The sequence below is a fragment of the Acomys russatus genome, chromosome 19, assembly GCF_903995435.1.
Source record: "Acomys russatus chromosome 19, mAcoRus1.1, whole genome shotgun sequence".
NCBI lineage: Eukaryota > Metazoa > Chordata > Mammalia > Rodentia > Muridae > Acomys > Acomys russatus.
The window spans coordinates 3,457,874-3,474,882 of NC_067155.1; the positions used below are offsets into that span (position 1 = coordinate 3,457,874).

General features: G+C 49.6%; 1 protein-coding gene across 1 annotated transcript in view; it reads right to left on the reverse strand.

Annotated features, from left to right (window-relative positions):
* The window catches only part of Rhpn2 (rhophilin Rho GTPase binding protein 2), a 56,026-nt gene extending 44,039 nt beyond the window's left edge, over positions 1 to 11,987 (reverse strand). Inside the window, exon 1 of the mRNA XM_051162190.1 lies at positions 11,851 to 11,987. Within this exon, the coding sequence (XP_051018147.1) occupies positions 11,851 to 11,919 (69 nt within the window). The 5' untranslated portion in view covers positions 11,920 to 11,987. The remainder of the gene's footprint in view (positions 1 to 11,850) is intronic.
* Positions 11,988 to 17,009: the final 5,022 nt, after the last annotated feature.

Here is a 17,009-nt window from a genome sequence, read left to right on the forward strand (position 1 = left end):
TCTGCATATGTACATGTGTATATGTGAATTTGTTGGGGGATTGTGACGGGATTTGAGGCCAGGGCCTCACACATACCAGACAAGTTGTCTGCCACTGAGCAGCCCTAAAATTTGGTCAAGTTACCAAGGCTTTGTTGTTGTTGTTTTTCATGCTAAAGATGAAAGCGGGGGGGGGGGGGGGGGGGGGGGGGGCTCGCATGCAGGATAAGCAGTCTCCAGCTTCCGACCAGCTCCGAGCCTCTTCCATGCCAGCAGAGGACCAGCTATCTCACTAGCTTGGCCTAGAATTCAGGCCTAACTGAGTTAATCCGTCTGTTACACTTTAAGAGTCACTGCTGACAGAGTCCTACATACAGTGAGTGCCAGGCAGGTGGTGCAAGCCTGTAATTCCAGGACTTGGAAGGCCAAGGAAAAGAGGACATGTTCAGAGCCAGCCTGAACTACATAATAGGACTTCCTTTTAAAAAATAAGCCAGGCGTGGTGGCGCACGCCTTTAATCCCAGCACTCAGGAGGCAGAGGCAGGCAGATCGCTGTGAGTTCGAGGCCAGCCTGGTCTACAAAGTGAGTCCAGGATGGCCAAGGCTACACAGAGAAACCCTGTCTCGAAAAACCAAAATAAGTAAATAATAAAATAATGAGGGATGGGCATGGTGGCGCACGCCTTTAATCCCAGCACCGGGGAGGCAGAGGCAAGCAGATTGCTGTGAGTTCGAGGCCAGCCTGGTCTACAAAGTGAGTCCAGGACACCCAAGGCTACACAGAGAAACCCTGTCTCTGAAAAACAAGAAAAAACAAACAAAAAAAAAAAAAAAAAAAAAAAAAAAACAAAAAGATGAGCTGAGAAGGAGCTGCAACAGCAGAGCTGTGGAGGAAGGGCTCACTTGCCAAGCGTGGGATTTCTGGCCCAGGGCTGCTGGGCTTCACCTCACGCTGTTTGGGGGGAGCGCTCCCCACCTCAAAGCCTGGGACGCTTAGGGAGATACATCCCTGCTCTCCTACCCCATTGCCAAGAGGAAGAATACCTGACTCAGGCCTGAGTCGTTGGAAAATCAAGTCCCTGGAACTAAGATGGGATCAGGAAAAAGTACAGGAGTGGGAAATGTCAACTGGGCTCAGTCAGAGGTCACTAACAAGAGGCCCCTGCTGGGTGTGGCTGTGCACACCTATAATCCCAGCCCTTCAGAGGCAGGGGCATCACCATGCGTCACACACTGGGACCGCATCTCCAAAGGTGGGGGTGGGGAGGGTACTAAAATGCAGCAGGAGAGTGTCTCCCTAGAAACGGAGCAAATCAGAAGAGCCTTGGCTGTTCTGGAACTCTGTAGTCAAGGCTGGCCTTGAACTCACAGTGGTCCATCTGTCTCTGCCTCCTGAGTGCTGGGATTAAAGGCGCATGCCACCACTGCCCAGCTCAACACTGGGCTTTCTTTCATTTTATTTTATTTTTTGTTTGTTTGTTTTTGTTTTTTGTTCTGAGACAAAGTTTCTCTGTGTAGCTTTGGCTGTCCTAGACTCACTTTGTAGACCAGGCTGTCCTGGAACTCACAGAGATCTGCCTGCCTCTGCCTCCTGAGTGCTGGGATTAAAGGTGTGCGCCTCCACTGCACACTGGGCTTTCTTTTTCAATTTTTTTTCTTACATTTTATTGTGTGTGTGTGTGTGTGTGTGTGTGTGTATGCACGCAAACATGCGAATGTGTGTGTGTATATATGTGTGGGTACACATGTCATAGCACTTGTGTGGAGGTCAGAGGGATAATTTCTGGGGTCATTTCTTCTATCTTGTGGGCTCTGGAGATTTTAAATGCAGGTCATCAGATTTGGCAGCCCTTATCAGCTGAGCCAGTGCACAGGTTCAGCTTTGATTTTTGTCACCTGACACTTCTGTGTGTCTTCAACCTCCATAAAGAGAATCAACATGTATCTTTATTTTGCCCAACACCGTGACTTGAGATTTGCCCATGACGTTGCATTCAGCAATGTTTGTTCTTTTCTTTTCTTTCTTTCTTTTTTTTTTTTTTTTTTTTTTTTTTTTTTGTTTTGTTTTGTTTTGTTTTGTTTTTTGAGACAGGGTTTCTCTGTGTAGCCTTGGCTGGTCTGGACTCACACTGTAGACCAGGCTGGCCTCGAACTCACAGCAATCCACTTGCCTCTGCCTCCCAAGTGCTGGGATTAAAGGCATGCGCCACCACCGCCCGGCTGTTCTTTTCTAATTGCTGAGTAAAATTCCGCTTCAGGGTGCCAAGCATGATGATACACACCAGTGGTCCCAGCTCTCAGGAGGGTGAGGGAGGCAAGAGGATCAGGAGTTCAAAGCGAGGCTGGACTACATAGGGAGGCCAGTCTTAAAATAAATAAGTACATATTGTATCTCATGGTGTGCTCATCTTTTCTGGCAACTCTAACAGGTTGTCTGCCTGTAAAACACTATTTTAAAGTAACGCCTAGGGGAAAACTGGCATTCAGTTTGGAGGACATGAGTGACTCCAGAGAAAGCCCACACATATACGAGTTGGAGACGTAGCAGCCAAGAGTGACAGCAGGATGGGCCTGGGACAAGACCAGGCCAGAGACCCCAGGGACACAAGGCAGGTGTGTTTCTCCTGTGGGGATGTTTGTCTCTGCCTTTCCTGCTCCTTCCTGCTTGCGCAATCCCTTACTCAAACCGCTAAGATCTGGAAAACAAGTATTGTTTGTTTCTGATTTTGCCAGAGCTGTCATCCAGAAAGCACAGGAATAGCAAGCTGGGCTCCGCCATCGCGCACAGCTCGTATCCCGTATCCCCTCTAGCCACGCTGGAGGCGCAGGATGGAGGGAGTCTAGGATTCCATCCCTAAGATAAACAAACACGTAGGCTGTGATCTCCCCGTTAGAGAGATTAAGGCCAGAATAGCTCGAGTCTGAGGCCAGCCTGGGCTATATACACTGCAAGACCTTGAGTCAAAAACAAAAACAAAAACAAAAACAAACCAAAAACAAACAAACAAACAAACAAAAGAAAAAAAAAACAGCAATAAGTAAATAAAACAGAGTTAAAACATGGATTTGACTTTATAAACAGTCCTCTTGCGGGGCTGGAGACGTGGCCCAGCGGCTAAGAGCACTGGTTGCTCTTCCAGAGGGCCAGGGTTTGATTCTTGGTACTCACACAGAGGCTCACACAGTCTCCAATTCCAGTCCCAGGGGATCCAACGCCCTCTTCTGGCTTCTGCAGCCACGACACGCATGTGACGCACATATGTGTGTATGTGTGTGTGTGTGTGTGTGTGTATGTGTGTGTGTGTATACACACAGGCAAAATACTACCTGTACGCGTTAATAAAAATAAAGGTTACAAAAGTTAAAGCCAAGCTGGATATGGTGGCACACACCTTTAAATCCCAGGACTTGGGAGGCAGAAGCATGCGGATCTCTGAGTTCGAGGGCAGCCTGGTTTTCAGAGTGAGACCCAGAGTGAGGGCAGCCAAGGCTACACAGAGAAACACTGTCTCTCAAAAAACCAAACCAAAACAAAACAAAACAAAAAGCAAAAAAAGAAAAACCACAAAAGTTAAAACCAACAGGCCTCTTACCCTTCCCGGTGATCTACCTGCTGGAGACCCAGTTACCCTCCCAATCCATTCCCACGGGAGTCATTCCCAAGAAAATGGAAAGCAGACACACTAAGAATCAAGACTTTGTTAACTCTAGGCTCCTTCCAGTAAGATGCACAAACCCGCCTCGGCACCTACTGTATGCCAATCATACAATCACCAAAGGGTCCACAAATCAACTGGCCTTTCAAAAGCACCCCATGGCCCCCTTATTCTAACCAGTAAGCTTGTCAAAACCATAGCAACAGTCCTTGCCTAAACAGTATGGTTGTGGGGTGGGGACAAGGGCTGGCATTTGGCTCTGACCTTGAACTCGTGTATTGCTGATTACTTTCTTTTAGACAACTTATGGTACCGTAAAATGCAAACAGCACCCAAAGAAAAACAAACCACCTCCCAAGTTGTTTGGGTCCCTGCATTCTCTTACAAGCAAATGGAAACCTGGGAGTTTTCCAAAGCCTTAGGGGCCACGTGTACTCCCAGCTCTCCCCTGAAAAGGCCGGAACTCACACGGTTCGGTTCGCCACCTCTCTGTTCCTGGCACTCTGCAGACAGCCCTGCTGCCCACGCCGTCCACACGGTCCTATGGCTGAGATGCACCTGCGCTTCCTCTGTTCTTTGTGGTGGCTTCCAATGCAGCCTTTGTGTCTTGGAGGCGTCACACCTGAGCCACAGGGGGAAGTGTTGATCCAGAGAAAGCCGATGCCCAGCAGCGTCAGGTGGTGCCTTGGCAACCCTCCAAACAGCCCCAGGAAACAAGGGACATTTACAGTTGTACAGCTCAGCACATTGGCTCTCCTCTGAGTCACCCGAAAACTCTGCTTCTGCCAGGGGACTCCTCCTGGCCACAATCCCACAGCCCTCTGGGCTGTCGGTGTGCACCAGTGCAAGCTGGGACTCTCTCTCAAAGACCCATATTAACAGTGGGTGACCCTTGGTTGCTTTGGGGTTTACATCCTTTGGGTGTGTTTTGTTTGCTTTGTAATACTGGGGAGCAGACCCAGGACTCTGTCCTTGCTAGGCAAGTACTCTTGCACCCCGCTAGTGAGAAGCAGGATCAGTAAATGTGGACATCTCTTCTCTTTCCTCCCTCCTCCCCGATCTAGGAAAAGACAGTGGCTCCGAGGGCAGAGACAATACCATTAGCCCATAAAGCTGGAGCTGCTGATCCCCTTTGATCCATAAAGCCGAGCTGAGGCAGGAGGATCAGAAGTGCAAAGACTACCTGAGGGAGCTAGAGAGATGGCTCAGCAGTTAAGAGCACTGGCTGCTCTTCCAGAGGTCCTGAGTTCAATTCCCAGCAACCACATGGTGGTTCACAACCATCTATAACGTGATCTGATGCCCTCTTCTGGCCTGCAGGGGTACAAAGACTACCTGAGATTCAGAGTGGAAAGCCAGCCTGGGAAAGTTAGGGAGCCCTTGCCCCAAATAAGAAGTAAATAGAAGACAGAGACGTAGCTTACAACATTGGAAGCCCCGACATCAACATCAAAGCAATGAAACAAGACTTCGCCATATGCCATAGGCCTCTAATATGGAGTTAGAGCCGCTCGTGCAGAGAAAAAAGAGAAGAGAACGGGCTTAAAAAGAAAAGAGCAGAGCCAGGCACGTGACACACACCTTTAACCCCAGCATTCAGGAGGGAGGCAGAGGCAGGTGGACTGCTGTGAGTTCAAGGCCAGCTTGGTCTACAAAGCGAGTCCAGAACAGCCAAGGCTACATAGAGGAAAACCCTGTCTCAAAAAAAAAAAAAGAAAGAAAGAAAGAAGAAAAAAAAAGAAAAAAGAGCACAGCACAGTGGCACATGCCTTTAATCTCTGAGTTTGAGACCATCCTGGTCTACATTGTGAGCTCCAGGCCAGTCAGAGCTACATACTGGGATCCTGTCTCAATTTTTAAAAGAAGAGGACAAAAGGGCTGGAGAGATGGCTCAGTGGTTAAGAGCACGGATTGCTCTTCCAAAGGTCCTGAGTTCAATTCCCAGCAACCACACGGTGGCTCACAACCATCTATAGAGATCTGGTCCCCTCTTCTAGTGTACAGGCATACATGCAGGCAGAACATTGTATACATAATAAATAAATAAATCTTTAAAAAAAAAAAAAAAGAAGAGGACAAAAGAAGAAGAGGAGGAAAAGGAGGAGGAAGAGGAGAAGAAGAAGAAGAAGAAGAAGAAGAAGAAGAAGAAGAAGAAGAAGAAGAAGAAGAAGAAGAAGAAGAAGAATTCTCCTCTTTCCCTCCCAGTTGGAGGCTGCAGGAAACCCAGAGTAAACAGGGCCCATAAACCAGGACACAGTGGACCTTGGGGCCCTGTCCTGGCAGCAGGTTTAGAGAACAAACAACAGCTCCTACAGCTTTTGAGTAAAAACAAAGGACACTGTTCCCCTGGGAAGAAGAGGCGGAGAGATAACCAGTGACAGAGCCGCACTGTCCACAAGCTCCCTGCATACAGGGCTGGCACCTCCCACTTTGAGCCTCTTGAAAGTCCCAGGGCAAGGTTTTCTGGCTTTTTCTTCTATTCTTTTTTTCTTTTCTTCTCCCAGCTGAAACAGGTTTTCTGGGGGGAGATTTTAGGATTACAGCCCCTGGGGGGTGGGGGAGGTCCCCAGATAAGGGGCCAGCTATCAGCACACAGGAATTCACATGGCTGGGCACTTAACAGCAATTCTAAACACACCTTCTTTGAAGCCATTTTGAAATTAAAAAAAAAAGTCTTAGGGGAGGGGGCTGCAACTGGGCCTCATCCTTTTAAAAAAGACGACTTTTTAATACATAAACAAAATGAGCCAGAGGCAGGGTGTGGTGACACACACGCCTTTGATCCCAGCACTTGGGAGGCAGAGGCAGGTGGATCGCTGTGAGTTCCAGGCCAGCCTGGTCTACAATGCAAGCACAGGATAGCCAAGGCTACACAGAGAAACCCTGTCTCAGAAAAAAAACCAAAACAAAACCAGAAAAGGAATGTATTGTGACCATATAAAATCACATTTTAATTTAACCATCATATAATTTAGGGAGAAGAAGAAGAGGAGGAGGAGGAAGAGGAAGAAAAAGCCTAATAAGAAGCCAGAGAAAGCCATGGCTGGAAAGTTCTACGTCTTTTAAGGAATCCCTCCAAGTAGTCCTCCAGACCCAGAGGACAGAGTTTGTCCTGGGGATGTCCAGGCCTGGGCTCCTGTGTCTTCAAGCCGTGTATAACCAGGTCCACACAATCCTAAAGAGCCCCTGAGATTTACCAGGGGAATCCCCTCCCAGTCATTTTGCATACCAACTTGCATAGGGATCTGTGAGCAATTAGGTTTCCATTTGTGTGCAAGTCACACAAAACACAGCTGACTGTGGCCAGGGAGCCACCCCACTGCTCACTGGGAACAACAGTGGGGGGGGGGGATCTTGTTCCTTTTCAAGCATAGCCTGAACTTTACAGACAAAGCCTTGGCTCCCAGGCCTGCTCAGCACCCCAGGAAACGAGGCCTGCCTCTAAGAGCAGGGCTTACAGGCTGAAGCTGTCACAGAGGTAGAGAGCCCTTGTCTCACTCTCTCAAGGCTCTGGCTTTCTATCCCAGGGGGCAGAGGAGCTGGGGAATCAGAGGCTAACAGTCTGTCCCTGAGCTACGGCCAGCCACAGGCACAGCCTTAGTCAACAGAACAGAATGGCACTTGAAAGACAAGAGGAAGTGATGGCAAAGAATTGATAAGAAATTAAGTTTGTCTTGGGTGGATAAGGATCGGATCCGATCTCTTGAATGAGGTCCTGACTACATTTCCAGTTTTGGGGGTGCCCATCCCTTCCCCCTTGGTTGGCTCACCACCCTCAGTACTTCCAAACCTTAGCTTCCTCCCATCAGCCAGAAGCGTTTCCCCATTTAGCCTTTTCCTGAACCTCCAAGCACCCCCACACCTGCCGCCTTCACCTTTCCCTTTCTGTTAGTTTGTATTTTGAGACGGAGTTTTACTACGTTAGTCCAAGCTGGCCTAGAACTCACTGTATGCCTAGACCGGGCAGGTCCTCCAGTCTGTCTCCTTCCTCACTGCTGCAATCTCGGGTGTGTGCTATCACGGCTCCCAGCACTTTGGTATGGTTTTGTCTGGTGAACAACTAATCTAAGAAAGCAAAGCTCGGAGCCGGCCGTGGTGGCGCACGCCTTTAATCCCAGCACTCGGGAGGCAGAGGCAGGCGGATCTCTGTGAGTTCGAGGCCAGCCTGGTCTACAAAGTGAGCCCAGGATGGCTAAGGCTACACAGAGAAACCCTGTCTCAAAAAACCAAAAAAGAAAAAAAGAAAACAAAGCTCCGCCCACCCTGTGGGAGGCGGGGCCTGCAGAGCCTGGGGGCAACAAATTCAAATTTGCTTTGTGTCCCTGTGTCTTTTCTCTTCATTCTCGCTTTTTTTTTCTTCAAGATTTATTTATTTATTATGTATACAATGTTCTGCCTGCATGTGTGTGCTTGCCCACCAGAGGAGGGCACCAGATCTCATTATAGATGGTTGCGAGCCAACATGTGGTTGCTGGGAACTGAACTCAGGACCTCTGGAAGAGCAGTCACTGCTCTTAACCTCTCAGCCATCTCTCCAGCTCTCCCCATTCCTTCCCTTAATCTGGATTTTTCTGTAGCCGGCTTCTTCACTCAGTATCTACAATGTCTATCACCTGAGGAGCTTCCAAAGTGACACCTCCAGTCCGCAGCTGGTGGATTGCCAGGTCGCACTCATCACTTCAGCCCCTGCCTTGACACCCCCGACACCCCAGCTTTCAGTCTGGACGCACGGTGTGAGTTAGGGGTATAAGCTGGTAGGAAGGACAGGTGAACAGGAGCGTGTTGGTAGAACACTCTGCTGATCTATTTTCTTTTCTAACTAATTTGTTTTCATAGTGCTGGGAAGGGAAGCCAGGATCAGGTGGGAGTGAGGGCAAGTGCTCTACCACTGAGCTACATCCCCACCTGGCCATAAGCTGCACACTGGCTGAAGCCGTCAGCAGCCTGTCCAAGATAGGGAAGTTAAAGCTGATGGGATCACGGGGTCTTAAGCACTGGTTCTCAACCTGTGGGTCACTTTGGGGGGAAAAGACCTCTTTGGGGGTCGCATATTAGATATTTACCTTACAACTCGTAACAGTAGCAAAATTACAGCTATGAAATAGCAATGAAATAATCTTATGGTTTGGTGGTCACCAGAGGACGAGGAACTGCATTAAAGGGTCGCAGCAACAGGGAGGCTGAGGACCACTGCTCTAAAGAAACACAAGTCCTTCCTGCCCGGTTTCACTATGTTCCTCCACCACCGCCAAGCACTCAGCAGTCAATTTATGACTTTCTGGTACAAATCCCACATGACTGAACCTGCTTTAAATCGCTTCCATAGATGTCCAGAGTTCCCTAGCTCCTTAGGACATGTAATCTGAAACCACTACCTCTCCTCCCAGAGGCTTCTATGCCTTTGCCCAGGCTGCTCCCCCTCCCTGCAGCGCCCTTAGGTGAGATCTTCTTCAGTGTGTCTTACATCCACTTTTATCATTACATCAGACTGCCTCAGGTCACAGAGTAGGAAAAAACAAAACAACTTTACACCAAAACTTCTTTTCCTCACACAAAGGACGACAGTCTTTGGGCTGACACGACGTAGACACATCCCAACCATCGAGACAATCGTTTCACTTTTGCAAGATGCTCCCAGTTGTGAGATAGGGATTCATTATAGTCGGCACTCGCCCAGCATCAGAGAAACTGCACCCAAGAGTGTGTAGGGACAATTGGGGAATTTTGGTTTCTTTGAAAACACAGGGGGTTGGAGAGATGGCTCAGAGGTTAAGGGCACTGTCTGCTCTTCCAGAGGTCCTGAGTTCAATTCCCAGCAACCACAGTGGCGGGCTGACAACCATCTATAATGTGATCTGGTGCCCTCTTCTGGCCTGCAGGTGTACATTCAGGCAGAGTACTGTATACATAATAAATCTTAAAAGAAAAGAAAGAAAGAAAGAAAGAAAGAAAGAAAGAAAGAAAGAAAGAAAGAAAGAAAGAAAAAGAAAACACAGAACATATTGTAAGAATGTTGTTTTAATCCCAGGTGTAGGGATATGGGGCTGCTTTCAACCGTCTGCAGCAGCTGACTGTGATTTGCCTCGTGCTCCAGCAGAGGCGTGGTTTTACCAGCTGCAGGTAGTTTCTGCTCTGAGCTTGTGTGACATCTGGAATTCTTGGAACTTTTCAGAGGGTACGTGAATGCTAGGGCCTCAAGAGGTGGTGGTTGGTGTTTGTTGGTCGTTGCGGGGGTGGGGAGTGGGGTGGGTGTTGGTTTGTTAGTAGTCATTCTCAAAGAAGAAGCCAAAGGAACTCACTCACTCTCTCTCTCCCCCCCCCCCCCCCCGCATCCTTCTTTCTCTCCTATCTAGTGATAGGTGGTGATGGGGGGCGGGGGAAGGGTGGGAAACAGAAGAGCCCACAAAGTGGCAAAGACTGCTACAATAAGAAACAGCCAGAGCATGGTGGCACAGCACTTGGGAGGCAGAGGCAGGCGGATCGCTGTGAGTTTGAGGCCAGCCTGGTCTACAAAGCGAGTCCAGAACAGCCAAGGCTACACAGAGAAACCCTGTCTCAAAAACAACAACAACAAAAAAAATCCAGACTCCAATCCTTTCTCTTCCCCACCCATGTCCTCGCCTGGGACTCACAACCCTGAAAAGCCAGGACAAGAGAACCAGCTCTGAAAGGCTTGACTCACTCTCTCTCTCTCTCTCTCTCTCTCTCTCTCTCTCTCTCTCTCTCTGGTGTGCTTCATCCTCTGTGACTTCCTGTCTTCTCCCCACACCCATCCCCCACCCCCCCCCCCCGCCAGAAGCTGCCACAGGTCCACCACCCCAACTGTTCATTAGACAGACAACCTAGCAAGAACTGAAGTCCCAGAAAGAGGCAGCAACTTGCTGGAGGCTGTAAAGCAATTTCGTGGGGGTGGCAGTCAGGCCCTCGGGCATCAGGTTGGACATCTTCAGAGTCCCAGGCCAAGAACCCCCTGCAATTCTGGCCTGTGATCCTCTGGCCCAAAGGCCATACATAATTAGAAGCTATAATCCTGTAATTCCATGATGACATCTTTCAACTTAAATATACTTTAAAACTTTTTTTTAAATGCCAAAAAGGACCTTTGAAAAATTGCCCACTGTCCCCACCTGTCGCCAGATTCCCCTCTGTTCCACTACTTAACGCTTGAGCAAAAACTCGTAAGTCGGTAGTGTCCCGCGGGAGAAGGAAGCTGCCAAACCCATTTACGAAGTGGCGTTGAACAATTAAGAATTGATTGCTCTGTGGGAAGCAGTTTCACTTCCCTATTCGTGATTACTCGCTGTGCCTTCGATCCTATCAGTTAGAAAAATATCCACGACGATCTCTCAATCCACCAGGTGATCGCTGGCCAAACTCCAAAGGCTATTTTTAGACTCACTAGGGACCCGAAAGGAAGGTGAGTACACTGTCACTGTGATTCGCACCTCCAAGGCGTCTTTGTAAGCAGCTGTTGGGCAATCCCAGAGCCGCCGAGGGCGCCTGCTGGGGTCGCTTTTGAGGAACTGAGCTCCTAGGCGAATAAAGGCTGTCGTTTAAGTTGCCGAGGAGCGCAAGGACACGCCAAGCACGGAGAGCCCAGTCTCGCCCGCCCGGTCTCTCGGACAACCAGATACAGATAAATCCGCTTTGGAAAAGGGGTGAGACTCTGATTCTTTGGCTCTCTTAGGCGACGCGAGGACAAACGAGGAAGGCGCGCCCGAGGTCCCTTTGCAGCAGCCACCCTCCCTTACCTACTAAAAAGTCGAAGGGAGCCAACACTTCCTTCACTTATTCATTTGGGAGGCAAAAGAGCAAACTCGCCCTCCTCCGCCTGCACCATGGCTAAGCGCTCCGGTGGAAGCTGGGCTCCGGGTCGCAGCTCGCAGAGACCGAGCTCGCCAGCGTGGCCAGCGGCTAGTTCCACACCGGCTGAGAAGGCTGGCAGGGCCACCCTGATCACCTCTCCAGGTTCCCACCTGAGCGAGGCTCGCCCGTGCACCTGCACGCCCCAGAGCTCGGCTGCCATCCGCTCCGGGCGCCCAGTTCCGCGGAGTCCTTTTTACGCCCTCTCCTCCCCGCTGCGCGGTCCGCACCATCCCCGCGCGTCCCCTCCCTTCCCCTCCCCCTCTGGTCCAGGCCGACCCCGGCCGCAAACCCCATCAGCGTGCACTGCACTTTGCGGAGGCAGAGAGGGTCTGCGGGTTCGCCACTCACCTTCCGAAAGTAATCGTCCCGCTCTTTCTCCAGCGGCTGGGGGGTCGCGGGTAGCAGCGCGTCAGTCATGCTGGCAACGCGGGAGCTCAGAGAGAACTGAGGTGCAGTGGCCACCAGGAGCCCTAGAAGGCGCCGGGCCCGCCCCCTGCCCCCGCCCCTCTGCCCCGCCCGGCTGCCCTGCCGTCCCGCCCGAGCCCTAGGGCGCCAGATAGCTGGAGCTCCGCCCCTCCTACCAAGTCCCGGCCACAAGCAGATCCAGAGCTTGGAACTCCGCTCCGCCAGCCTCGCAAGAGGCGAATCCGGAGTCCTGGAGTTCCGCTCCCGGCCTTTGTAGCCCTCCTGCACCCATGCCTGAGAGTGAGCCACGCCCCTGAGCTTTGGAACCACGCCCCCTATTTAGCCTTAGGGCTCCGCCTCCTCTCTTTCCCAGTCCCTAGGGAGGCTGAAACCTACCTTTCCGGAGCCCCGCTCCGCCCCGCCCACTCCTCTAAGGCCACGCCCACAGCACACGTGTCCCTCCTCCAGGCCCGCCCGAGGCTGGAACCAGAGCCCTGAAGCCCCGCCCTAATTTACACAGGCCACGCCCCTGTCCGTCCACGCCAGTATTTAGAACCTTCCTTGCCTGTGCTGTGTTCTAGAAGGGCAAGCCAATGCTTCCTTTGCATTCTGAGCCTCCGATATTAATATGCGTTGCGCGTGGTACCTTGTGAGTGCCATGATGGCGCAGTGGATTGGCAGAAGTCACCCGGAGAGTGGGGCCACCTAACGAGCAGGCGTTTTGTGCACGGAAACTCTGCCGGTATCTTTTTTTGGGAGGGCGGCTTTTCAAGACAGAGTTTCACTGTTATAGCCCTGGCTGTCCTGGAACTTGGTCTGTAAACCAGACTGGCCTCGAACTCACAAAGATCGGTCCTGCCTCTGCCTCCCAAGAGCTGGATTAAAGGCGTGTTGCCACCACCGCCTAACTTCTGTCTTAAGGATGCTTATGAGCCAGAATTCCCAGCCTCGGTTTTCTCGGTTCTAGAATGGGGCCCAAGCGATTCTTTGGCTGGTCCAGGGTTTCAGGTACAGATTTAGTTAGTACAGGAGGTTCAGGCTCGGAGTTTACACTACCTCATACTGGAGAGTACACAGACTCTAAGGTCGGATATTGGTGACACAGGGGCTACAATCCAGCTGCAGGAGCCTAGAGCTCCCAGCCCGCAGAGCCACGTTCCTCTTCGCTGCGGCCACCACCACCAAAGAATACCTTTTGTCTGCTGTCTTTGGTGGTCCGTGGGACTTAGTGTAAACCTCAAGTAAAGACACAACCAGCTTTCAAAACTAACCAACTGTTTCTGTACCCCTTAAAAAGTGTATTAGAGTGGCTTGAGAGATGGCAGGTAAAGATGCCTGCCGCTCAGCCTCACAACCTGTGTCCCATCCTGCCGACCCATGTAATAGAATCAACTTCCCACAAATTCTCTCACCTCCACACGTGCACCATGGCACATGCATGCTTCCCCTCCCCGCCCCGACAAAAGTAAATAAAGGTTAAAAAAATATATTTTTTAAAGTATATCACGGGTGGTTATAAAATAAGTACTTAAAATAAACAATGACAACAGCTGAGTGTAGGTTAATAAATAAAAATGTTAAATCCACTAGCCATGAGAAAAGGGATACTTAAATCTAAGAAAACGCCTGTCAGAGAAATGCCATGGCACACACACCTGTGATCTCCGCGTCTGTCAGGCAATTGAAACGGCAGTATTGCTGAGTTCTAGGCTAGCCTGATGTCTTAGTTTACTTTACATTACTGTGATAAAGAGCCTGACCAGGAGAACTCAGGAGAGGAAAGCGTTTATTTCATGTATACCTTACCTCACCATCATCATCAAGGGAAACCAGTTCAGGAACTCAAAGCAGGAACCTGAAGGCAGGAAACGAAGCAGGGATGATGGAAAAAGCCCCAACTGTTGTCTGGCTCCCCACAGCTTGCACAGCCTGCTTTTCTTTTTCCTGTGGTGGCACACGCCTTTAATCCCAGCACTCAGGAGGCAGAGGCAAGCAGATCCCTGTGAGTTCGAGGCCAGCCTGGTCTACAGAGCGAGTCCAGGATAGCCAAGGCTACACAGAGAAATCCTGTCTCGGAAAACAATAAATAAATAAATAAATAAATATTAATTAATATTACTTTATGTGTATGATTGTTTGCCTTCTGAATGTCTGTGCACCATATGTATGTGCCCACAGAGGTCATATACAGGTCCCAGATCCCCTGGAACTGGAGTTATAGATGGTTTGAGCCACCATGTGGGTGCTGGGAATTGAACCCAGGACCTCTGGAAGAGCAGCCAGCACTCTCTCACTGACCCATTTCTCCAGCCCTCAGCCTGCTTTCTTATTACAACTCTGGACCACCTGTGCATGGACCCACCATGACTTGGGCCCTCACACATCAATCATTAAACAAGAAAATGCCCCAGAGACCTGCCTACTGACCTTTTTCTTTCTTTCTTTCTTTCTTTCTTTCTTTTTTTTTTTTTTTTTTTTTTGAGACAGGGTTTCCTTGTGTAGCCTTGACTGTCCTGGACTCGCTTTGTAGACCAGGCTGGCCTCAAACTCACAGTGATCCACCTGCCTCTGCCTCCCGAGTGCTGGGATTAAAGACACGCACCACCACCACTCAGCCTACAGACCAATCTTATGGAGGCATTTTCTCAATTAGATTGCTTCCTCCAGGATAACTCTAGCTAGTGTCAAGCTGACGAAATTTTAACTCAGTACACTTGGGATCAGTGGAAAGACTCTGTGTCCATATTCCAATAAAGAAAGAAAAAACAAAGCCGGGCATAGTGGTGCATTCCTTTAATCCCAGCACTCGGGAGACAGAGGCAGGCGGATCGCCGGGATTTCGAGGCCAGCCTGGTCTACAAAGTGAGTCCAGGACAGCCAAGGCTACACAGAGAGACCCTGTCTCAGAACACCCTTCCTATTCGTGTCTCACTCACCCCAGGCTTGCTGACTCCTCTCTTCCCTGTCATCCTCAGTATAGTCCCATCTCCTATTAGACTGACATTCAAGTTGCCATGTTTATTTGAAAATTGTGACATACTGTGTAGCCCAGGATAGCCCAGAACCCCAGTTCCTCCTGCCTCACTCAGGCTCCCAAGTGCTAGGATGATGGGTGCTTCTCACCAAGCCTGGCAAATTGCCTTTCAAATGTGTGTTACCTACATAAACCAACTTATACTAGTGTTGGCCTAATAGTCTTTCTAGAGTTGTTCATTTACTTGTATGTGTGAGTGCCTGTATGTATGTGTGTTGGGGTTCCCCCAGAACTGGAGTTACAGAAGATTGGGAGCCATCTTCCTGAGTGCTGGGAACCAAGTCTCCTCTGCAAGAGCAGCAAGCACGCTAACCACTGATCCATCTTTCCACGCCCTTTAAAATCTGTATTTTATTTTATTTTGGTTTTTTGAGACAGGCTTTATCTGAGTTTCGCCACACCCTTAAAAGATACTTAGTCTTCCCCCCCCCCCCCTTGGTTTTTTTTCAAGACGGTTTCTTTGTGTCAACTTGGCTGTCCTGGAATCAGTCTGTAGACCAGGCTGGCCTAGAAGTCACATTGATCCGCCTGCCTCTGCCTCCCGAGTGCTGGGATTAAAGGCGTGCGCCATCATGTCCAGCTCCATACTTAGCCTCCTTAAAAGATACTTAGACAATCTTTTTGTGGAGATAGGTTCTCATTCTATGGTTCAGGTTGTCCTGAAGCTCACCGTGAAGGGCCTCGAAGCCGTCTCAGCCAAGAGCCGGAACTCTAGTCATGACCCTCCAGGACTGACTCAATTTTTTATTTTTAAAGGCAACTATGTCATCACCATAGGGGAGAACTCAATTGTACTTTGCCCTATAGAGAGAAACTTGTAAAGAGTAAATACAATAAAAACCAAGGCCTATTATTTAATCTGCTCTGACATCATCGCCTTTCCCAGCGGCCTCGTTTGCTAAAGAAGAAAGGCGGCTGGCGGTGCAGCTACTCCGTGGTAGAATTGTTTGCCTGTATATGAGGTGCTGTGTTCAACACCTGGCATAGTATACACAAGAAAGAAAAAGAAAAGGAAACGTCTCATTAAAGGCATAGCAGCCCACCTAAAATGACCTCCTGTGTGCCTACAGAACTCCGCCCAGCACCCATCCCCACGGCACAGGAGTCAACTGGACTTTAATCCTTAGGTGTACTCAGATCAGGTACCTTCCGGGGGCAGCCTCATGACTCACTTGCCCAGCACCCCACACGGGTCCTTCTACCAGAACCCTGATCTCACCATGACCAGGAAATGAGAGCTGTCACTGCTGACCCAAGAGGAGAGCAACAGCAGCCTGACTTGCTATGAAACCAAAATAATTGGCATTGGCCAGGCGTGGTGGCGCACAACTTTAATCCCGGCACTCGGGAGGCAGAGGCAGGTGGATCGCTGCGAGTTTGAGGCCAGCCTGGTCTACATAATGAGTCTAGGATAGCCAGGGCTACACAGAGAAACCCTGTCTTAAAAAAAAAAAAAAGAAAGAAAGAAAGAAAGAAAAAAGAAAAGAAAAGAAAAGAAAAAACAAAAAAGAACAACACTCAGGCTTAACCACTGGCCTACACACACACACACACACACACACACACACACACACACACACACACAAACACTCATACACACTCAGTCACTCTCATATGTTCATCTACCATGCAAATACATATATATTCACACAAAAGAAACAAAAGAACACTCCTGGCTATACTATTTGAGGTAGAAGCTATCTAGTTCTCGAACAATCAACAGCCTAACAGTCCATCCACTGTAGAGTAGATGGGCGAGGTGCAGCAGGGTCACACAATGGAAAAGTGCGAACAGTGAGACGAACCCCTTGCTTTTATGTACAGAATCACAAGGGATCTCACACTGCTATTGTTGAGCAAAGGAAGCCAGACATAGAATAGTCTATAAGGACCAGCAAAGGTGGTTCTTGGTGGTGCTTGCCACAAAAGCCTGGCCACCTGAGGTCAATAAACAACAAATGATAAACGTTGGAGAAGACAGATGCGTCTCTGCTGGTTTAAAAATTGCACAATGCAGCCGGGTGGTGGTGGCGCACGCCTTTAATCCCAGCACTCAGGAGGCAGAGGC